This window comes from Delphinapterus leucas, chromosome 2 (assembly GCF_059928025.1).
Source record: "Delphinapterus leucas isolate spDelLeu-1000000601 "Yukka" chromosome 2, BTC_Dleu_Yukka2, whole genome shotgun sequence".
Lineage (NCBI taxonomy): Eukaryota > Metazoa > Chordata > Mammalia > Artiodactyla > Monodontidae > Delphinapterus > Delphinapterus leucas.
This window is the reverse complement of record NC_143130.1, coordinates 46,195,893-46,220,856: the sequence shown is the minus strand read 5'-3', so window position 1 is coordinate 46,220,856 and position 24,964 is coordinate 46,195,893. Positions and strand designations below refer to the sequence as shown.

Here is a 24,964-nt window from a genome sequence, read left to right as displayed (position 1 = left end):
ATATAAACATATTGTTATTATTCACTGGGAATGTAAGAAAATCCTATTAAATTCCATGCAGATGGCTTGGAACTTTTGTAACAAAGCCTCCAGAAAAATGCACATCTCTCCAGGTTCTTACAGAATGTGCTTTGGAGCAGTAGCACCAAGGAGACCATTTGGAAATATGCCAGATTGGACACAGTGAGACTCAAAAGAAGTAGACATAATTGTCCAGGTGAGAAGGGCTGAGAGTCTCTGGGGCAGTGAATGTAGAGGGAACCGGGAGTCAGACACAGGGGATCTTCAGGAGTCATGACCAGTAAGAGGCGGTCGCTTTTAAATGCAGGGGGTGGGAGGGAAAGAATACGGTAAGTCAATGACAAAGCAAACTTGGGAGGAAATTAAGGAGTTGAATTTTGGCCTTAAGCTGAGCCTGACACCCAAGAAGATGTCACTTAACAAGCCAGAAACAGGTTGCACACAGATGTTCATAGCAGCATTACTCACAATAGCCAAGAAGTAGAAGCAATCCAAATGTCTATCGAGGAATGAACGGCTAAACCAAATGTGGTCTATGCATACAAAGGGATATGATTCAGCCTTTAAAAAGGAAATTCTGACACCTGCTATAACATGGATGAACCTCCAGGACATTATCCTAAGCGAAACGGCAGTCACGAAGAGACAAATATCACATGGTTCCACTTACATGAGGTAACTAGAATAGTCAAACCCATAAAGACAAAGTAGCAATAGCAGGGTGGCTGCCAGAGGCTGGGAGTTGTTTAATGGATACAGAGTTGCAGTTTTGCAAGATCAAAGAGCTTCAGAGATCTGTTGCACAACAACGTGAGTATACTTAACACGACCGAACAGCACATTTAAAAATGGTCATTACGGTAAATTTTATGTTATGACTTTCTTTTACCACAATTAAAACTTTTAATTGGAAAAGAAGCTAGAAATACGGAGCTGGAGTCATGATCTGGAGGAACTCACTTGCCCAGCTTTCCAACTTTATTCCTAATTGATTCCTAGATTGAACACTTGGTCACTCACACCTGGCTTCTGCCCTCCGAACCCTCTCTCTACTCCGCCCAGGCAGACCAGTAAAAAATGGTCATCTGTCTACAGGCCACCAACGAGATCTCAGTGAAGTGAGGCTTGAAGACCTCATTTTATTGTACTTCGCTTTATTGCACTTTGCAGATGTTGCATTTTTTACAAATTCAAGGTGGCGACCCTGCGTCAAGCAAACCTATCGGAGCCATTTTTCCAATAGCATTTGCTCACTTCATGTCTCTGCCATGTTTGGATGATTCTGGCAATATTTCAAACCCTTCACCAGCAAAAAGATTATGACTCACTGAAGACTCAGATGATGGCTAGCATTCTTCAGCACTAAAGTATTTTTTATTAAGGTATATACAGTTTTTTTTAGACATAATGCTACTGCACACTTAAGGGACCACAGTAGTCCCAGCTGTGGCCTAGTAGGTTCTAAAGTCATTCCCTGACTTACACGGAAAAGCAAGTCAGCCGAGCCGAGCCTGGGAGTGAAAACAACTCAAGTCCAAGTTGCGTAACAGGGATGAACGTACACCAATTAAATGCTGCTAGGTCTCCAATGTAAACAAAACAGTCTGGTGAGTGTGCTTCTCTCACTCTACTACAGGGAGATTGTGAAAACAAGTCACTGGGGTTTTTCCGTGGGAAGAAAGCTTTATCTGACGAGAGTTTTAAAAACTCCCACTGGGAAGCCAGGCCCTGAGCAGCCCGCATCCATCAGACCTCTCCTGGCCTGAAAACTCATCGCCATTTCATACTTTGCTGCTAAAATAACCCACAGCTCTCGGTATTTTGTATACAAAACAAAGAAAGAGAGCGAGAAAGAAAAAAAGAATTAGGTAGTTGTGTTAAGCCATTTTTAGTACTTAGCATAGCATAATTGGGGTCCTATATTACCCTGGTGGGGCACCACAGTGTCTAAGGGCAGGGGAGGGGAGCATATGGTGGGGAAGATATGGGGTAATGGAGACCAGGATTATAATCCAGGCCTTGCCACCTGACAGCTGTATGACCCTGGACAAGCTGCTTAACTTCCCTCGGCCTCGGTCTCCTCATGCGTACACTAAGAAGAACAACCCCTGTCTCTCTGGGCTCTAGTAGTTGGAAGCAAGGGCAACCACATGTAAGGCTCCCATTTCCTGTCTGTCATACAGTAGAGACTCCATCAATGAGAGCTAGTGTATTTTGTCACTGTGGTCATTATTCAAATCCATGGGTGCTTAACATACTTGTCTAAATAAGCAGACAGCTGTTGAATTTTCTTGGTGACAACAAGGGATCCTAAAATTAAACACTTGCTCATGGCTAGTAACAAGGAGGTATTTAAAAAGAATAAAATTAAAGCACCAGTGTGGGAGACATTTTGTCCTTTATACTGCCTGATGGCTTTTGTTTTTGTTTTTGTTTTGTGGTACACGGGCCTCGCACTGTTGTGGCCTCTCCCGTTGCGGAGCACAGGCTCCGGAAGCGAAGGCTCAGTGGCCATGGCTCACGGGCCCAGCCGCTCCGCTGCATGTGGGATCTTCCCGGACCGGGGCACGAACCGGTGTCCCCTGCATCAGCAGGCGGACTCTCAACCACTGCGCCACCAGGGAAGCCCCGCCTGATGGCTTTTGAATCTTGTCTTTAGCCCCTGAATCACAGGCATTAATGCTTAACTTAAACCAATACAGTTGATGTGACTCCATCAAGACAAGGTTCTTTCCCCCGTGATGGAAATGTACAGACTGAGCCCAGGGCAGGTGAAATGACTTAGATCTAAGAAGAGACACCACTGGGTTTCCAAAGGTTGTGAGTGTCCATACACAATTTTAGAATCTATTAGATCCTTGCTGTGTTAATGAGGCCTCTTGCTGGGAATCCAAATTCCCTTTGTAAACTCCATTAACAACCCACAAGGCAGGTGGGCAGCTGTGAATATGCTTATGGTAATAACGTCTTGCCCAGAAAAGGGAAGCAGTGGGAAATCACATCTATTTGCATCACATGCTTAGAACATTAGAGAGAAAGGGGGAAAAGCATGTCTCCTTGGAGAGACATTAGGATGAGCTCAACTCCCAAGCACCCCTCTACCTCCCATACCTGAAATAAGAGGCAATGGTAATTGGTAAAGACAATTAAGGAGGTTTCTCAAATGCAGCAAACCCAAAAACTTTGGGATAAATGTTTTACCCATAAAACGTTTGCCAAGTTCATTTATGTCCTCAGATGAATCTTTTTATTGAAGTATACTTGATTCACAATATCATGTTAGTTTCTAGTACACAGAACAGTGATTCGGTTATACACATATACATTCTTTTGCAGATTCTTTTCCCTTATAGGTTATTACACAATATTGAGTATAGTTCCCCGTGCTATACAGTAGGTCCTTGTTGGTTATCTACTTTATATAGAGTAGTGTGTATATGTTCATCGCAACCTCCTACTTTATCCCTCCCCTCCCTTTTCCCCTTTCGTAACCAGTTTGTTTTCTATTGTGAGTCTTTTTCTGTTTTGTAGATACATTCATTTGTATCTTTTTAAATTTTTTTTTCGATTCGGCACTCTCACATGATTTTTGGGGGTCCCTCACAACTTTTTGCCTATTTGTTTGTTTTGCCTTTAATTGCCTCAAGAGAATTTTTCTTAGTAACAACACATGGAAAGTTTTGACTTTGAGAGTTCAGACTCTATTAGTGATCCAAGTGCATTTTTAAAATGTTTTTGCTTTTAGAGCAAAAAAAAAAAAAAAAAAGGTTTTGATTTTCCTATCTGTGCATCATTTCAAATCAGCACAAAAAATTTGCTGAATATTACCCAAAACACCCGCGGTTAGGCTGAAAGTAGGGATGGAAAATTTCAGCCACCAAGGAACTTTTTAGGGGGGTGGGGTGGAGGCAGCAGCAGCACAGGAGGACGAGGGCTGAGAGGGTGTCTCCAGTGCCACTGGGAACACATTCTGACTTCTTACCCACAGTTGCCTAAGCGATGCTCCAATGCTTCCTGTTGTAAGTACAGTGTCACCCCAGGGAGCAGAGCAAGTTGAGGGCTGAGCAGTGAACAACATTCCAGTCCCCAAATGCCATCTGTCACACCATACAGCGTATCACCTCGACTATCCTGGTTTATCTCACCCCAAGTCTCCTGTCATCGGGGTCTGCTCAACAAACGGACTTTCAGTGGTTTTAACCTTTTTGGGGTCATGAACCTCTTTGAGAATCCACTGAAAGCTTCGCCACAAGAGTGTACATACATCTCCATTACACCCTTAAAAGGTTGTGGACCCCTCCCCCTAAAGCACATCCAAAAACCTTTAGCTTCAAGTAGCCCAGTTAAGAAGCCCTCAATTTCTCTTGACATTCTCCAGGCAGATTCACGAAGCCCAGCTCTCAAGACTACACCTCAGTTTCTATGAGTGTCTAAAATAGATAACCAACAAGGACCTATGTATAGCACACGGAACTCTGCTCAATACTCTGTAATAACCTAAATGGGAAAATAATTTGAAAAAAGAATAGATACATGTAAATGTATAACTGAATCACTCTGCTGTACACCTGAAACTAACACAACATTGTTAATCAACTATACTCCAATATAAAATAAAAATTTTTTAAATTAGAAAGCAATAAAAGAAAGTTTTTATGAGTGTCCATGAGCCACCTAATGCTTTAGTATCTTCAGATTTTATCTGTATGCGGGCAAAAATAAACACATGCATGCACACACGCCACACATACACCACACATACACGGCTTGGCAAAAATGAAATGGGAAAGCCGAGCTGGGTTTGGAACATATTCATTTAGCTAATTCATTCCTGACACTGAAGCCGTTTGAGGGAGTAAAGGTAGCTTTGGCGAGCGCAGCCATGTAAAGAAGCCAGGGTTGGTTATGTTTTTTCCATTCAATAAACAGCACCACTGAATAAGTTTCACATGCTCAACACTCTCTTGCCCACATAAGAAATTTGTTACTAAACACTTACTGTTCCTGCACAAAGCCTATTTATTTTTAAATACTTTGACTTGTTTTTTGGGGGTGAGTGGGTGGGTAGGGAGAAAGTAGAGGGGGCATTACTTTTGGCCTCTGGGTCCCTATCCGTCATCTTAAAAGTCTATGAAATAAAGAAATGAAGAACTAAACCAGAACTTTAGACCTAATCCTTTCATTGGCTATATAGGGCCATGAGTTGATTAGTCCTTTAGAATACCTTGATATTATGAACAAGCTAGTGTTTTGACCATTGGACACCTGCCTTACATGCGGACAGAAACACTCATCCTTGTTGGAAGGTGCCAGGTCGAAGCTCAAGAGGAGAGCAATCCAGTCCAACTCTGACATGACATGACTGGACATTTAGGCCTCATTAGGCAGGATCCTAATCCACAGCATTTGACTGCAAATGCTGGAAAGGATAATTTATGTGCTCAAGGGGATTCTAAGGGGAATGCTAATTGGGATGCAAGCTTCAGGCATAGCTGGATCCAGGGAGCCCTCTTGCCCTCTCTTTCCCCCTGGTCTACCTTCCTTTGCTGTCTTCATTCCTAGATCAAGTTTACTGCATGTGAAAACAAAGATGGACACTGGAATCTGTGGACATTCAGAGGTGTTAGAGCTAGCAGTCCTAGAAGAGAAAGTGATCTCTCTCTCCCTGCCCCAGCCCTCCAGTCCAGTTTTCAAACCTCATGGCGGACTCTGGTTGTCTCACTCCTTGGGCCATTCATTGCAGACCACAGCCTTTCTCTGTGTCATGATTGGCCATGCCTGGACCACATGATCATCTCTGCAGCCCACAAGAACCACCTGGGATGGGGAGAGGCAGTTTCCCAATGAAAACAATGAGGTTCTGGGCAGACAAAAGCAAACATCCACAAAAAAGACTCTTACGTGAGGCATTTTAACACTAAAGAATTCTCTAGCAATGAAGAACTCACTTCCCACTGAAGAGGAAGGACATTCACCTATAGTAATCCCTAATCTAACAATAGCAAGTCACAATCCTCTACAGAAACCAAGCCCTTCATGGTGTCTGCTCTCACAGAAAGCTTCTTGTGGGTGAAAGGAAAAAAGGAAGTAAAGCCAATACTATTGTAAGAAAGGAGAAATAAATAGTTTAGAAATAACTGAAGAAAAAAAGGTTGCATGCTATTCAGGAAAATACCTCAAAATCTTTCATTTAAGCATAATACTTGCGTTACAATTGAAAAGAAAAATAGAATGGGTGTGCTTTCACTAGTCAGGTGCAGTAAAGGACTGGTAGTAAAGAAGTAACGAACAGTAGACTTAGAGGAGCTTATGGAAGGAAAATTCCCTCACATGCGTCTTCACCTTCCCCACGAATCTTCTCTAGGTCAGCCTGGGCCTCTGGTCTTTCTTCCTCTCACACATTATGATGCTGTGTTCTAAAATCCCTGAGCAAAGATGCTCTCTCACACACAGTAAACACCCACAGGCCTCAATCAGCTCCAAATGGTATCAGTTTCTGCATTCCCATGCTCCCTTCAGGGAACCCTCAGGAGGATCCTTCTTCCTCTGCCCCCCATGCTTAGCTGGGAGAAATGGTTTCCTTTCTATTCCATACTGCAGCTCCCATTCTTATGAGGCAGGAGCAAAGCCTCAGCCAGGACAGCACACTGGGAGGCCGGCTCAGCAGTGGTCCTCCACTCATTTCTGCCACTGTGTCCTGAGTTTGGGCAAGCGCCCTACCCCCTTCCCCAAGCAAATGCGTATCATTCAGAATCACAGCAGATAACACTACTTATCCTGGTTGTGGCATTCATGATGTGCAACTGCTTTCCTTCCCTCCTTTTTTCCTTTCTTATTTATTTGCTACTCAAAAGGCGAATGCCATCTGAAATTGATGGTCTGGAGCAAAGAACTGCAAAGAGCAAGGCACTGATGTGCTCAAGCTGGCTTCTCTGATCGTTGAGCCACGGAGGGTTTAGGAGACAATTGCAAGGAGAAGGCAATTCACTCCACTTGACAAATATGCATTTCCAGTCTCTCTTAAAAATCAGAAGATCTGGCAAGACTGACTTTGAGTTCCCACAGGGCAACAATGGCTGAGGACATGGCAAGGCCCTTTGGTTTCCCAGCCTCCACAAAGCCTGCTTTCCTCATTTGCTAGCTGAGCCCTGGCAGGACTTAGGATTGCTACCCTGAGCAGGTATGGGAGAGGGCCGCAAAACGAGGGCACCAAGGCTCACAGCCCGGCCCAAAGCCTCTTTTCATGACGCCCTTCGTTCATCTTCTGGAAAAAGCCACAGCAAAGCCAACAGGCTGGTTTCCAGCTCCCACTGAATCTATCCACACTAACGTGAGCTTTAGTAAATGTGGATGAGGCTCTACAGTCACAAACATCTCCATCACCTAAATGTCCAATGAACTCATTCCAGATTTTCTAGATTGACAAAATAGTATGCAGTCATCTAAAGTGATGTTTACTGTTTATGATACACAGAAAGGCTTATCATTGATAAAAAGCAGGTTTACCTAGAGTATGGTCTTAACTAGGTGAAAGTAAATACAAACAAAAAAGGCTGGAATGAAATAGACCTAAACATTGACACTAATTTTCTATAGGTATCTGCTTACAAATTATTTATGTTTTCTTATTTTTTTTTCCCAATTTGACTAAAACGAGAATACATTCTTTCAAAAACTGAACTAATATTAAGAAGCAAATTAAGAAGCAATGTGCTGGAACCCAGAAAGCCAATAAATATATCCCACTGGGGCAATGGCCATACCGTGGCGTGCCTCCGACTTAATAGAAACCAGATCGCCTGCTGCTTGGGACAGCTCTAGCACTTTCTGTACTTTGAGATGAGCCGCAGGAAGGGGTGTGCAGGCAAGTAAGAGCCCTGCTGATCTAATTCAAGATGGAAGAGGTTGCTCTTCTCAGATCTACTGGATGGATTGCATCACAGGCTGAAAATCAAGATCCAACCACTCTTGTCAAAAGACCTGCCCATGTATTTAACTAAGTCAATCGCTTATTCCTGCCTCCGTTTCTACATTTGGAAATGGAGTTGATACGACCACAAAGGTGAACAGGACTGCATTTATTGACCCCCACCACAACGTGATACCTAATGTCCCGGCGAAGCCTCGCTTGGTAGATTCCAGGCTCATTTTACTGATAAGGAAACAGGCTCAGGTCAACTGAAAACGTGTCCGAAATCCTGGTGGGCAGGTCTGTGGAGGAGCTAGGATTTGAATCTCAAGACTGTCAGGCTCCACAGCCCAAGCTCAGAGTCTTGCCCAAGGTCACCGAGGCAATGAGCACAGCAGTGATTCCATGAATCAAGGGGCATGAATTATGAGCAGCTGAAAATGAATAAGAAACATCCACCAGCCCAGGCAATATGGAAGTGCCAGATAAGAGCCACACGCATGTCTCCTAGCAAGTTGCTAAAACACACTGAAAATGGCATGTGACCAGCTGCTGGGGAGAGGGACTGGAACCCAGACAAAACAAATTGGTTTTACAGCCTCATTTATTTACAAAAAAAAAAAAAAAAAAGAAAGAAATTAACAAGGGAAACTTCAATATCAATGGAGTTGCAAGAATGTAATGAGCTGTGCTTGCTCCCAGGAGGGATGGCTGTTTAATTATTTTTTCAGATGAACTGCAGTCACAGTGTATTTGATCCATACCCGACCCACACTCTTTGGAGAGTTAAAACACATTTTTCCCCAATGTCAAGTTAAAATAAAAACTCATCAGAAACAAAATAACTCTGGGCTCCCAGGGCTCTGAAGAGAAATTTAGTTCTGTTTGGTTGCTGCCTGGTATTAGTGACCTTTGTGCTAAACAAACATTTGGCAGATGAAATCTGAGAATAATTCTCTTTGCATCATTGACCGGAATGTGGAGGTCTCCACTGGGTTTCAACACAAGTGATAAAGAAAAGTGTGACACGTTCATGTCTAACGTATGTGCCTCCCGACTCGGAGGAATTGCTCTGTGTATTTGGGTACCCTGCGAGGATTCCATTCTGGGGAAGGCAGAAGCCCTCCTCCAAGAATCCCCTTCTTCTAGTTGGCCCCTGCTCTACCTACAGCCTCCTCTCTGTCTCCATATCTTCCCGTGTGTGTGTATGCACGTGTGTGTTGGTGTCACATGTAAATCTGTCTGCCAGACACTCACATGACTCAACACAATCTGCTTTCACCTTGATCCCATTCTGCATTTTTAAAACATCATCCACATGTAATAAAACTGCACAGAACTATACACACACAGAAACACACAAATGAGTGCACATAAAACGGATAAAATCTGAATAAACCCCATGAATTGTACCCATGTCCATTGCCCGTTTTTTGTTGTTTCTTTTTTGGTTTTAATTAATTTATTTTTTTATTTTTGGCTGCATTGGGTCTTTGTTGCTTCACGCAGGCTTTCTCTAGTTAGGGCTAGCGGGGGCCACTCTTTGTTGTGGGGCACGGACTTCTCATTGTGGTGGCTTCTCTTATTGCAGAGCGCGGGCTGTAGGCACGCGGGCTTCAGTAGTTGTGGCTCGTGGGCTCTAGAGCACAGGCTCAGTAGCTGTGGTGCATGGGCTTAGTTGCTCCACGGCATGTGGGATCTTCCTGGACCAGGGCTTGAACCCGTGTCCCCTGCATTGGCAGGCGGATTCTTAACCACTGTGCCACCAGGGAAGCCCCACCGCCCGGTTTTGATCCTGTACTACAGTGATGCAAGATGTTACCATTGGGGGAATATGGATGAGGGGTACAGGGAACTTCCCTGTATTTTGCAACAACCTGTGATTCTACAATTGTGCCAAAATAAAACATTTTTAAAAACTACATCCTCAAATAATTCCTTGAGTACTTGAGAAAACAACAAACATGACAATGAAGTTCCTTACTGAAAAGTTAGGACAAAAGAGGCAGGAGTCTCAGCTTGTTTGGTAATGGTCCTCTTGGTACCTGTTATGGGCTGAATCATGTCCCCCCCCACCCCAAAGTCATATATATAAGCCCTAACTCCCAGTACCTCAGCATGTGACTTATTTGAAAATAGAGCCGTAAAGAGGTAGTTGAGGTTAAATAAGATCATATGGGTGGACCCTAATCCAATCTGACTGGTGTCCTTATAAGAGGAGGAAATTAGGACACACAAAGAGACACCAGCAATACGTGCACACAGAAGGAAGCCCATGTGAAGACACAGGAGGAGAAGGCACCATCTGCAAGCCAAGGAAAGAGGCCTCAGAGGAAGCCAACTCTGATACCTTGATCTTGGCTTTCCAGCCTCCATAACTGTGAGAAAATAAATTTCCATTGTTTAAGTCACTCAGTCTGTGGTGTTATGTTATGGTAGCCCTAGCAAAGCAATACAGTACCCAAATCCTGCATGCCCCATTCACCTGTTTTTGTCCCCTAGTAACAAGCCCTCCAGCCTTAGCATCCCTCGTAAAGAGGGAAACGGTGGCTGTGTGGCAGGAAACTGCATCAAGTAAGGAACGGAGGTCCCAGCACATAAGAGTCAAATTTTAGGTGACCTTCCCTGCCCACGAGAGGCTGGTGCTCAGCCAGCTGTGGAGTTACCAAATGTGGAAGAGGGATCACAGTTTCTCAAAGTGGACCCAGAGGGCAGAACCAGAGACAGTGTGTGGAAAGTTGTAGGAAGACAGATTTCCAACACAAGGGCAATTTCCTAATGGCTATCATGATTCCACATGATAGGAACAGCGAAGTGAGGGTATGTTGTCCTCAGTTCTGGTGAGAGGTGAGCAGAACACGGAATCCACCAGCTCTGATCTGTGCTGATCTCTACTTAAAGCACCATGAAACAGGGGCACAACCTCCTTCCAGAACCCTGACGTGAACTGTTAGCCAGGCCCCCCCTTCTTTCTCCTCCCAACTCTCTATTCTGCCTTCACACCCGTTCTCCATTCCCATCGCACCTCTCCCCTTGGATTTGAGACACACGGCTCTCTTCTCACCTTCCTGAATCCTCTGATATCTATTTCCCAAAGAATTCAGGCTGTCTTGCAGAATGCCCCTACTTGCACCTGACCCCCTGGAGTATCCACCAGCCCTTTGCACCCAGCCCCACCCATCCCAGCCTTGTCACAGATCCCAGATGTACCTGGAAAAAACATCACTCTCATACCCAGGGCTCAGCCCCATTCATTATCTTAGACAAGTTACTTAACCTTTCAGAAGCACAGATCACCTGTCTGCTTCGTTTATAACAGTAAAATAGGAAAAACAAACCCATGTCCAATGACAGAGGGCATTAAATATTACAGTATAGATCCACAAGGGAATATTCATATGCAGAAAGAATATTACCGAAAGAATATTTAGTGACATGGGGAAATGTTCATGAAATATTAAGAGAGGAACACAGTAGCAAAACATTATTTATTATAAACACATTTTTTGTGTGTGTAGAAAAGCATACCGATACAGAAAAAAGGATTTTATATAAGCATAAAGCTAAGGGTAATTATTCTTCAATGATCCTTTTTCTATACTTCCAAAGTTGTCAACAGTGAACATGTAATACTTTTTAACTAGAAATAAAGTTATTTTTTTTAAAAAAATCCTTACCACTCTCATTTGGAGCTTTTTCCTCCCCAAAGGAAAAAAAAAAAAAAAGACAAAACAAGGCACCAACCAACTGCCATAGCAATCTAATGAAAGGACCCAGCGAGTCCACTACATTAGCCTACTTACTCTTGCCTACAATACAACGGGCTGTGCTTTGAACTCGGAGAAACAGGGCAGCTAAGAAAACTGAGCTCATGGAAGGTCACAACACGGGTTAACAGCACGAGTAATTCCCAGAGGGTCGATTGGTGGACCCCACTCACGCCACCATATCAAACGGTTCCCACTGCCACTCTGCTCCATCAGTCTCTCTGGGAAGAAGGCACGGCACGTGCCACCCACGGGTCACCGGCCAGCCACGCTGTGAGGCTTGGCTCCACATTGTGTGGTCCTGAAAAGCCTGCCAGCAGAGCCGCGTGAGTTTTGTCCCCTGGTAATGAGCTCCCCTGGCTCCCTCCCCAGGCTGGGCAGGAATGGCCAGAGAACAGTGCCAGCAGGAGAAGCCCCTTGTGAATGACCATCAAGGAATCCAGGAGTTTGGCAGTGACTCAGCCACAAGAGGCTGAAGCAAATAGTCACTTGGGTGGAAAATACCAGCTTGATTTAATATGGAATGCTTCCCTTTCCCTCTAGCTGTAGGGGGTCTAGGACGTGGCCATAGTTGTGCCGAAGGCACCCAGCTGGTGACCCAGGGGCAGGGCTTGTCACCAGTGGCCTGTGGCCAGGGCGTTGCATGGTCATCATCCCCTTCCCTGCTTACACCCACAGGAAAGCAGCAGCTGTGAACAACCTGTGCTTCACACGTGCAAGATTTAGAAACCTTTCAATCTCCAGTTTACACTCACATGTCAGGCGTATGATCAGATGGCTAGCTATGGGCCCTCTCTCTCTTACCAGCTCTGCAAGAGCTGGAACCAAGGGGCACACATGCTACTCCACCCCAATGGATACCATCAACACCCACAGTCCCAGCACCAGTCCCTTCAGACTGTCTTTCTCTTGCAGGGAGTTAAGAGGTCATAAGTCATACCAACCCCATTCAGCAGGCTCCCCCAAATACTTCCCGAAGCCAAATTAAGTGGCTTCAGAAACTAGCTCCCTATTAGAGGAGATAAATGCTAAAACAGTCTCATGATCACAAACACTTTTTATGACCTGTACAATAAATGACTGAACCAGTTATGCTCTGCATATGCATGGTCTTTTTACATTGTTCCTGGAGAATTCAAACCACGCATGGAATAAAAGGCCACCTACCGAGGCCGATCTGTGCAGAAAGCTTGCTCTCTGTTGCTCCCCGTAAACACAGACCCAGGAAACAAGTTCAGAAGCACTCAGGAAGGCCATCTCCACAGTCCTGTACTGTCATGTTTTGGAATTTGGCCAGATGCCACCGAGATGCCCGCACACCACACAAAAAGGCACTCCCAGCTCTGTGAATGTTGAACTACCATAGAGGAAAAGGATGCCCAATTAGAAATTTGGTTGAGACTTGCCTCCTACCAAAGACTCACCGTAAATCCCAGAAACAAGGTCTCAGCAAGAGAGAAGGGCCTGTGCCTGGTATGGTCAGCCCTGTGGCCCAAGCCTCCACCTCCCACAAAACCAAAATGAGTCCACATCCTAAAGCTTTGAACCGACAGCCCAGGCCTCATCCAGTGCCAGGAAATACCACAGCCTAACTCATCAGGGCGGACTTCTGGAAGAGGGCTCTGAGCCTGATGCTCCAGGCAGGGGCCCCCAAGCTGAGGTGATTTACCACTGGTGTGACTTCAGGAGGCATTCTGCGGAGACGCTTTTCTACTTGATTTCCTCATCAGAGACAAGAACTCAGCTTTTCACTCCCCATTTCCTTCCATGTGCCCTGATTTATCTACTTGCTGTTACTGCTACCAAAAAATATCTATCCTAGGGTCCTAGAGTGATATCGGCCAGGTCAGAGACCAATGGCCCAGATGGACCTGCGGAGACTGTTTTGGCTACGTGATGTGGCCCGTGTCCTGGTCTGCAACAGACTCACGAGGAGGGGCTTTCACTGAAGCCTTAAAAGCATCAAAATGTAAATGATTTCCCTAGGCCTCTCTCCCCACTGTGCCCACCTTCACACACAATTATGGAAACCCCTAACCACAGGGAGAAGCCTGAGCAATCTTCTCTTCTACTTTGTGTTCCATAGGTAGGTCCACAGGTGCTTCATCCCTTGGATGGGGAGACACATATTCTCCACCTTTCTTTCCTAGAGCCTGTTCACAGAGGGCCGAGACATACGACATATTTATTCAACAAAGTCATCTACGCCACAGTTGGGACAGAACGTCACAGAGCAAAATTAGCATTCAGGTGTGTAGCTGCTCTGAACCCTCCTGTCTCAGAAAGCTTGGGCAGTGTATGGTGGAAACTTGGCAGATAGGAAGCTTTTTGACAAATTCTTATCAAATTCTATTTTAACCTAAACTTCATATTATAATTAACTTTATACTCCAAGGCACACAGCTTTTGGGAAGCATAAAGCTTCCGTGGGTGGATATAATTTTTTCAGAGCTTAGCACCCAGTGACTGGGGTCATGTCATACAATCCAACTGCAAAATTAAACCTGGTAAACAAGAAATGGAGATGCTCGGCAGGCCAGCCCTCACCCGACAAATGACCACGCAGCAGTGCCTAGAAGCAGCGACTAAGGAGCCACGATTGCTGTAAGTGTAATTCACCACTTGGATGTTTCTTAACCCAACACCTGCAAATGGCTTCCATCCTCCCAGTGCAAAATAGCAGAAATCATTACAGCACAAAACATTTTTTCAAAGTTCACATGTACCTTATTTCTTCCCAAATATGCAGTTCCAGTGCATACCCCGTGACAGAAAAAAAAAAAAAAAAATTACAGAAAGTTACCAACTTTGAATAATACCAAATGCTGGGCATGCAATCCCCTTTCTCTTTGAGCTTCAATAGGACAAGGACCAGGAGATCATTTTGATGATTAAAAACAGGGTTTCCAATGTGTAGATCCCTCGGTGGCTAATGCCGAATAGCCCAAAGTCCAAACACACACAAAAAGGCAGATAAATAAACATAAAACTTCCTCTGACCATGGCTTCCCACTCAAGGTTTATTGAGGCTCTAGCACAGCAGAGGTCAAATTCTGCTGCACATTGGAATCACCTGGGGAGCTTTTTAAAAACTACGTGCCCAGGATGCACCCCAGACCAACTACCCCGTAATTTCTACGTGCCCAGGATGCACCACCCCAGACCAACTACCCCGCAACTCAGACATCAGCATTTTCCAAAACACCCGAGATGTGTAGCCAAGTCTGAGAACCAGTGGTCCGGGAAAATTAAAACTTCAGGGGCCCACGTTTCCTTCTTCTGTTAACATGCCCTGTTTACTGACACAGAATCAACCAAAAGGGAACAGCACCCCTGGCTGTGGGGCAACTCCTTACCTATGTAGAGCGAGGAGTCCTTCCTCCGCACGTGGTCGTCGATGTAGGAGACGCCCAGGGGCTGCACGGGGGTAGCACCGATGCCCAGGAGCACCTGGGCCCCAATAAGCAGCAAGTACATCATGTTCGTGGCGGTCCGGCTGCGGCAGATGAGGTCCGGGTCGGGCCCCTGGTCCCCGCCAGAGCCGTTGGCGGCGCAGACATCGCGGCCCTCGGCACCCCAGCGGATCTCGCCCGCCTCGTACTTGTACTGGTGGGTCAGGAACTCAGGCAGCGCCGACAGCAACGCTCCCAGGGCCATGACGATGCCTCCGCAGCCGATGAGGCGTGGCCTGTGCCCGCGCGCCCCGAAGTAGCTCACGAAGAGGATGAGCGCCAGGTTCCCGATCTCGAAGCTGCTGGCGATCACGCCCACGTCGGCGCTCTGGAGGTTGAACCTCCGCTCCAGGGTGGTAAGGACGCTCACCTGTGGGGTGCAAAATGCAATCTCAACGCCAGTGCTGATGGAAACCACCCGGGAGGCCCCCTTCCCGTCACGCAGCGCACCTGCCCATCCCGGATCCTCCCGCCTCGCAGTTTTTTGTTTTGTTTTGTTTTGTTTTTACCAGCTGTGCCAAGTGATTTAAACCTTAAGAGTCCAAAAACCGTTTACTTAGTATGATAACCCCAATTTAATGGTTAAAGAATTAACTTCCATCGGGGAAGAAGTTTTCCTTGGCATCTGTTTCCATTCTGAAAGATTCTGCCTCACCGCATAAGAACAACCTCTGCATCCCCACGGCCGCCACCATTTAAGGCTCATGAGTCCTGTGAAAGTCCTGAAGTCCACAGCTTTCACAGGCTCTCTCCCAACTACATCTTATTTATGAAGTCCATGCTGGAGGACATAGGGTCCACAGGCTTTTTACCAGGAGGTTATTAGCAAAGCATATTGAATAAAATAAAAACACAAGGAAACAAAAACCTGGGAGGGGAGCAAAATGGACAAGCTAGATTAGCTCATTAGGATAATCATTAGCTCTTCGCTTCCTTCTGGAAATTTCCAAACAGTGGACATTTCCCTAGAGGTAAAGACATCCCTGAATCCCTGACCTGTGCACTCTAGCCCCACCGAGGTCCCTCAGGTGGTATAGTTTGATGACTTTCCCCACCTTCGCATCCTCGTCTGCCCTTCACCTGTTTAACAAATATCTACTGAACATCTGCTGTTGGCTTCACAATGCCCTGGACACAAAAGACACAAACAGGAGGAAGGGATGACACCTGGCCTCAAAGATGCCACCTAGCAGAAAGGTAGACATGTATGTTGGTTACATGTGACATTCATGATGCAAAATCACAGTAGGAGGGTCAAGAGGAGATGCATCATTTTAAGGCTCCTTGAGGTGGAGAGAAAATGCAAATGGCCTCCCTGTCCTGCTGTTTGCAGGTTCCACGCGGGGTATTATCAGCAAGACAGGAGTCCCTGTCGTAGGAGTCCTAGTTGGGCAGGGAAGAACACTCCAGGCAAAAGGAACAGGGCGAGCAAACGCTGGGTGGCATGATTTCATGATGGAATGGAACACACGCAGTGAAAAGATAGGTTGGCAACAGACTATAAGAAGCTACAGAGGCCACCCTAAAGGAATCAGACAGTCCCCTGCAGTGTGGTGGAGAGAATGCAGAGCCTGGAGGGAGCAGCAACTGGTTTGAACCGCACACCTATTATTTCCTTAATTAGCTCTGTGACTTTGGTCAAGTTAACTTAACCTCTTCAAGCCCTGATTTCCGTGAAATAGGAATAGTAATGCCTACCCGGCAGGATGGATGCGAAGATTAGACATAATGTATGAAAAGTCTGTTAGCACAGAGCAGCCTTTCCCTACATGGCCAGAGAGCATCGAGAGAGATGGGGAAGCTGAGGGGTGCAGAACCGAAGCTCTGGGGTCAGAAAGCCTGGGGCCATCATGATGGGGAACAGCAAAGGCTCTAAAAACATGAGAGTGACTCAGGTATGGTCCGAGTGTGGAGAACGGATGGAGTGGAAGAATGCAGGAGCGAATGCCAGCAGAGAAAAAGGCTGGACTATTATTGAGAAAAGGGAGAAGAAAAGGTCAGTACCGTGGCAATGGAAATGAACAGGAAAATCTGAGAAGCGTCATAGAGGCAGCATTATATCTTTGGGGAGATTTGGCTGCCTCTGCTGAGTGACTGGGCATGTGCTGCTAGGAAGGTAAGGAAGAAGAGTCAGTGGATCTAGCCTTCCTCCAAATGTATAAGTATGGGCACTGGTGTCAGTATCCCTGCATCCACAGCCTCTCTGCAATGTCCACATACACACACACACACCTGAGCATGCCTCTATTCTATTTACCTTTATTATAGAAAAAGACACTAGCCCAGTAATTCCTGTAGCCTCATTTCAACCCCACACATTTAAACAGACTCCTTTAGCCCAGGGGTTTTCAATGCTACCTTCAGATTGGATGCACTTGGGAAAGCATTAAAAATTTCAGATGCCTGGTCCCTCCGTGAGTTTCTAAGCCAGAGCAACCTGGGTGCTGGGATGTTGTTAAAGCTCGCCCAGGTGATTCTATGTGGGTTAGCACAGCGCTAACACAACAACACAAACGACTGCAGCCTTTCCGTCAGCACTGGGCCTGGGGGTGAGCTCTGCAGGGCACTACTCAACACTGGTGCAGGTCCCTGTTCATGACCAAGGATGGGACGTCTGTGTTGCCCTCGATCACCGGCATTCCGATTCTGATTCCTGTTTCCATTGTGCTTCTAACCAAGTCAAGGCCAGCTCACAACTCATGCAGCCCTAGTTAATTATTTTTCAAGCACCAAGTACTGGCCATTGTCGAGAAAAGAAGTTTAGCGAGTCCTGGTCTCATTAAAATGGCTTTCAAACGCTCCCAGAGATCCTTCTGAAAGGTCTGGGCAAGTGAAAACAAAGGTTTCATTTAGTCCCTTCTTTCCTTCGTAACACAAACAAGCTCGACGGAATAAATGCTCTAACAGAGGCATATAACAGGTAATGCCATGTGGAAGAACAAAGGCAGACAGCCTGACTGCCTGAGAGGTGGCAGGGGGCCTGAGGGGTTCATTCAGGCCTTGATGACGGGACTTGAGAGATGCCTAAAAGAAGCCATATGCAGAAGTGGACGCATGTGGGCAGGGTCCCCTGGGTTCACCAGAGTCACCTCGAGCAGGCTGGCAGGTCTGCAGCCTGGTGACCTCCACCTCGGGAGTAAAAGGGCAATGGCGGTGGGAGGAAGGGTGGGCAGAAGTGGAGCAGAAGGCGTATTTCACTTCTGTCACAAGGCTTCATGACATCCGTACTAGGCAGATCTGAAACATGACAACCTCTCTGTTCCAGCAGGTGTGCCCTGTCATAAAATATCACACAGGTGTGGACATTTATGATGACATAAGGATGGTGAGGAGAGAGGCAGTTGTGGGCAACACAAAAAGAGTCCACTCTTCTAGAAAGGGCAGGGGCCTATGCCAGCCATTCTTGTCCTGAATCAAACCTGCTCTTTGCAGAGCGACCCACAAGGGTCACAGGAGTAGTACGGTCCTTACCTCCTTGACCCCGTGGCCTGTTGAAAGCCTCAGGGACACCTCTCTGGATCCAGAGTTAAGCTACACAAACATTCTGAAAAGATGCTTTGTGGATCAATTAGGTCAGAGGCTAATGTCTTCACTCACTTAAAACCCAATTTGGAGAAGCTGGACTAATTAAATAGGCATGAGGCCATAAACCCACTTGTGGCTTTTAAGTGGCAATGAACAATCCAGCTATGAGGAAGATGCCCGCTAACGGCAACGGCTGTCTGTACTTAACGGGTAACAGGACTGATGGAAATGTCTTGATAATTAGACACTAAGGAGCCACAACTCCAGGAGGAAAAGAAAAGAGGAACTGTCCTCACCTTGAACCAAGTAGATACAAAGTTATTATTAAAAGAATGCAATATTTATCAGGTTTCTGCTACCACAATCCAAAAACAAAACAAAACAAAAAAACCCGCCTGCATTTCAGAATCTCCTGGAGCACTTGTTAAAAATATAGATTCGGGCCTCCCTGGTGGCGCAGTGGTTGAGAGTCCGCCTGCCGATGCAGGGGACGCAGGTTTGTGCCCTGGTCCGGGAAGATCCCACATGCCGCGGAGCGGCTGGGACCGTGAGCCATGGCCGCTGAGCCTGCGCATCCGGAGCCTGTGCTCCGCAACGGGAGAGGCCACAACAGTGAGAGGCCCACGTACCGCATAAAATATATATATATATATATATATATATATATATATATATATATATATATTCATTCCCAAACCCTGAGATGAGGCCCAGGAGTCCAAGGTTTTATAAAACCCCCCAGCGGTCTCTGGTGCCCAGAGCTGGGGAGGGGTGAACACCACTGACGTTTCAGGTGTCTACACACACACTCAACCATCAATCGAGAGCTATGGTTCTCAACCGTCACTGGCAGCAAAATCACCTGGAGGGTATCGGACTGCTGGACCCCCAACCTCAGAGTCTCTGATTCAGTGCATCTGGGATGTGTCTGGGAATTTACATTTCTAATAAGCTCCCACACGTGATGTGGATGCATGTGGATGCTGCTGATCTGGGGACCAGACTTTGAGAACCACTGCACCACTGGGCTCTCCATCCTCGACAAACCTGTCTCCCCTCAAGATTAAAGAGCTTTTTTTTTTCTTAATTAGATGCCAATTAAAAGCACTCCCTCATTTCCAATTCACATCCAGTCTCTTCTCCTCCTATGGGAAAGCTGGGTGGCATCTGGGGGAGGCTCACCTCTTAGGGAGTCTGAGGTGCACACTCTGGTCACCTGCCGAGATGGGGGCCCAGCCCAAAAGGGAGAACTGTGGACATCCTGGCAGAAATGCTGTGAGACAGGAGGCACCCAGAGACCATGGCCAGGGACAGATGGGCCTTTCCTCACCTCTGAAAGGGCCAAGGTTATCAGGGACTCACGGAAGAAGCAGCCAACCTCTTGGAACAGCAGCTGAAGCTCAGAATTGCCCTCATGAGCCCTCCCACAGTCTATTTTCTTATTCTGGCTCGGTGGGGGGGGTGGGGGGTGGGAACTGGACTAGAATCACCTGGAAAAACACACCAGCACCGCCCCCCCATGCCCAGCCCACCACCACCAGGACTGTGATATCATGTGTGAGAGCTGGGCCTGGGCTTGAGTATTTTCAAAGCTCCCAGGTGATTCTAATACACAGGCAGGCAGAGGTGTGTGTGTGTGCAGAGACTCCTGGTGTAGCCCCTGCACAGGGGCTGAGTGTGCAGGGGTAGTTACAACATTGCACCCTGGTCCTATCCACGTGGCGCTGGAGCACCGGAGCCTCAAGTTCAAATCTGGCTTTGAGAGCGCTTGGCCATGTCAATCTTTCTGAGCTGTTTCTGCACCTGTGTGGTGAGGCTAACAATACATGCATCATGAGGTCATGATTCAGCAGCTGGCGCACAGTAGGTACACTTAAGAGAGCTGCCCTCATCCCTGGCGTGCATGCTCTGTGTGACTTCCAATTCAATGCCACACAGAGCCTGCTTGGAGGGAGGTGCAAGGAATATAACTACGGCTGAGAGAATCCCTGCCCTGTGGGGGTTCACAACCTGGGGAGAGCAGAAAGAAAGGGTCCTAACAGCACAGCCTACTATGCAGGGTCATGCAGTAAAGTGGCAGGGGGCTCAAGGGAATGAGAACACACCTTTGGCTGCAGGGGGAGGAAAATCGATCTGGGATGCACCAAGGATGAACCAGATCTTAACAGATGGGCAGTGGGGGTGGGACCACAATACTTTTTTTTTAAACATTTTATATTGGAATATAGCCTATTATCAATGTTCTTACAGTTTCAGGTGCACAGCAAAGTGACTCAGCCATACACAAACATATATCCATTCTCCCCCAAAACTGCCCTCCCATCTAGGCTGCCACATAACATTGAGCAGAGTTCCCTGCGCTATACAGTAGGTCCTTGTTGGTTATCCTCTTTAAATACAGCAGTGTGTACATGTCAATCCCAAACTCCCTAACTATCCCTTCCCTCCACCCTTCCCCTCCCCACCCTTCCGGGTAACCATAAGTTGGTTCTCTAAGTCTGTGAGTCTGTTTCTGTTTCGTAAATAAGTTCATTTGTATCATTTCTTTTTAGGTTCCACATAAAAGTGATATCATACGATATTTCTTTCTCTGTCTGACTTCACTCAGTATGACAACCTCTAGATCCATCCATGTTGCTGCAAATGGCATTATTTCATTCTTTTTTTTATGGCTGAGTGATATTCCATTGCGTGTATGTACCACATCTTCTTCATCCATTCCTCTGTTGATGGACACTTAGGTTGCTTCCATGTCTTGGCTATTGTAAACAGTGCTGCAGTGAACGCTGGGGTGCATGTATGCTTTCAGACCATGTTTTTCTCTGGATATATTGCCAGGAGTGGGATTGCTGGGTCGTATGGTAGTTCTGTTTTTAGTTTTTTAAGGAACCTCCATACAGTTCTCCATAGTGGCTGTATCAATTTACATTCCCACCAACAGTGCAGGAGGGATCCCTTTTCTCCACACCCTCCCCAGCATTTATTGTTTGTGGATTTTTTGATGATGGCCATTCTAACCAGTGGGAGGTGGGAGGAACGGCAAAGGGAAAATTCAGACCATCCCTGGGAAAAGGGAGGAAGACCTTTTTGGCCTCAGAGCGCCATGAGGAGGTAAATCGGCCTTAAAGACTAGGTTGAGGGTTGATTTGGAGGTCCTTGGGGAGCCATCCTTCAGTAACACTATCCTGGCAGGTGTGGCGCATGTGGAGGGAGGAGAAACTGCCCAGGCAACTACTTCAGCAGAGCTGGTGAGAAACGAGGCTTCCGTAGGGGCGTGCTAGCAGAACCACAGAGAAGGGTGCCTGTGTGTGATGCCTCAGATGTAAAGAGCAGCAGAGCCACGGCTGATGGGAGGCCTGGGTCAAGGAAGCTGGAGCTGAAAAAGACCCTGGGGAGCCTGCCGTGCCTCAATCCGGAGCTCGTGTGAGGGCTGAGGGAGCTGCAAGGCTGGGGAGAGCCCGTGAGTGCAGTGAACCTGCATCTAAAAGCCCCTCTGCTCGGAGAGGCAAGGGACACCACAGCCCAGCAGGCTGCCGCCCGGGGAACATGGAGGAAGCTGTACCTTCAAACAACTAGCCCAGCAGCAGTGCCCAGCGCTGTTGGGAGCAGATGCAGAAACAGTGTGGATGTTGACCACACATTAAACTGTAGTTAAAGAAAGGCCCAGAGGTCCCATTATTGGGGCTCCTGAACAGGCATCAGCACACTTTTTCCGTGAAGAGCCAGACAGTAAATATTTTCGGCTTCTGGGCCACTTGGTCTCTGCAGCAACTCCAACTATGTCATCCTAACACAAAAGCAGCATCGGTAAGCAGTATGTAAATGATGGCCACAGCTGTGTTCCAAGAAAACTTTAAAAATAAGCCATGGGACTTCCCTGGTGGTCCGGTGGTTAAGACTCCATCTTCCAATGCAGGGGGTGTGGGTTCAATCCCTGGTCAGGTTCGATCCCTGGTCAGGTTCGATCCCTGGTCGAGGAGCTAAGATCCCACATGTCTCGTGGCCAAAAAACCAAAACAGAAACAATATTGTAACAAAATTCAATAAAGACTTTAAAAATGGTCCACAACAAAAAAATTTAAAAAATCTTTAAAAAGTTAAAATTAAAAAAAAATAAGCCATGGCTGGATTTGGCCGCAGGCCACAGATTGCCAAACTCCTGCTCGCTTCTCCGTCAAACCAGTTTGGGAAATTGCCGTACTCCTGAGTCTGGCAATAACAATGCTGGCCATTTATAACAAGTTTGCAAAGCACTCCTGTTGCTGCCATGGAAAAGCCATTCCGGGCACAACTTCAATGCAAGTTTGTTTTTTAATCCCATGAAAGGAAGTTGCAAGCCCATTTCAATTGCTTGCCTGATGTGCCAGGACGTGGTCTTGCAGCAAAGGCGGGAAGGGGTCCAACCACAGAAGCCCAGAGAGCATCTCCCCAGGATGAAGCAGCGGCCTCAGCAACTGCTTCAGGTGAGGGAGGCACACATTGTGTGGTTTTGTTTTTCACTTGAACAGCAGCTCCTTGGAGCCAGTCATTTAGGGCACAGGGGAAACGGCATGCACGAGGCATTCATTTGTGAATTCCAGGATCTGAGGTTTGCAGAGCCAGGTAACAGAGAACAACACAACAATGAGTCCTGTAATTGCCCTGGTGGCCAACAGACTGCCCACCCGCCTCGCAGGTTGGCCAGGGAAGACAGTCAATGTCGCTTTATTTCTGACGGAATGATTTAGCCTGTTTTATGACATAATAAATGGGTGTAAATTGACGATTTTTTCTTAAAAAGCAGAGCAAGAATTATATGGAGAACCTCTGATTTAGATATGACTCTGGCCTTCAGCCCATGCCGAAGGCATTGGTGTGTGTAAAGGGGTGAGAAGAGGGGCAGACGGAAAACATGAGGGATTTTGAGAGCCACACACGAACCACGCATTTAACACGCCTGCAGCTCCCTTTTCTGATCTGTAATGCGGAGGTGATGATTCTGCCCTCAAAGCTTGCCACAAATGAGGAGGAAACGTGCTGTCCAATGTTTATCACTGTGACTGCAGTTATGCCTGGGGTTGCAAATATGCAACATGGCCTTACCCTTCCTCACAGAAGTATCCCGAGAGCCTGCCAGCTCTCTCTGCACCTGGGTCTTTAACAAGAGACCATCGTTCCCTCTGGTCACCCTGCTGTCTGACAGTCAGTCTTGGACACTCTTTCCTTAGAAAGGCCTCATTCGTCTGCATCTCTGAGACTTCTTCTCGGTCATTTCCTGCACCCTTGTAAATTATTTGCATCTTTCTCAGACCATTTTCCCCTCTGTACCCTGTTTCTTAGTTTCTCTCTTCTACTCTCTTCCCTAAATAGCCCTAAAGTACAACAGAGGCATCTTTTTTTTATTATTATTCCTTACATTTAGTGAAATCTTATGTTCATTTAATTCTAAGAGAATGTGTAAAGTTTTATGATCCTCTTCTTTAAAAAAAAAATCTCTAAATTTTCTTCCTGCTTATGAATCTTGTCATTGATTTTTCTCCATAGCTCAGTGGTCCATGATAGAAAAACAAGGATTCTCCGTCCCTGCCGGGTACAGATAATAGAATTTTCTTCCACTCAGTGACTGAGCTGTAAAGGCACTACTAGAAATTTTTGCATCAGTCCTATTGTTAATAGTCTGTGTTTAGTACCTTTCACAGGAATTGAGACCATTCTTTCAATTCACAATTTATGTGGTGCCAGGTCTCTTTTATTAGAGAAACTTCAAGAACAATAGGAGTTAAATGATTTCCTCGGCATTCAACAAAAATGTATAGAGGACCAGAGTCTTAAGAGATTTCCATCTAACACGCTAACAATGTACACACACACACACACACGCACACACACACACACTCCCCAGGCAGAGCTGTTTTCACTGAATCAGACTCTCTATATGCCCTAGGGCCCGGGCTTACACTGTCAGAAGGACTGAAAACCCCAGATTGAGTAGCCATGTCAAGTTCTAATTCCGAGACTGCAGGTGTCCTTAACCAGCTCGTAGCATAATAGAAAAGACAACTATGAAAATAGGCAATTATCACAAAGGGCCAATAGAGCTGCTCTCTGCCAGAATAAAGAGAAGTACAGTCAGTACCCAAAGAAGCACTACAGTTAGTACCCAGTCACGTGGGAGCGACGTGGCATCAGGGCAGGTACCCTCTGGAATGGGGACAATGTTCCTTACAAGCAAAAGAACATGTATTAGTTACTTATCCAGGGATGGTCCTGAGGGTTTTACATCGATTGACATATTTATTCTACACGATGAT

At 46.4% G+C, this 24,964-nt stretch overlaps 1 protein-coding gene across 3 annotated transcripts in view; it reads right to left on the bottom strand.

The window, feature by feature from the left end:
* The window catches only part of SLCO3A1 (solute carrier organic anion transporter family member 3A1), a 316,010-nt gene that overhangs the window by 235,917 nt on the left and 55,129 nt on the right, over positions 1-24,964 (bottom strand). For all 3 annotated transcript variants that reach the window (XM_089906843.1, XM_022598845.2, XM_022598844.3), the window contains exon 2: positions 15,054-15,519. In XM_089906843.1, the coding sequence (XP_089762969.1) occupies positions 15,054-15,519 (466 nt within the window). The remainder of the gene's footprint in view (positions 1-15,053; positions 15,520-24,964) is intronic.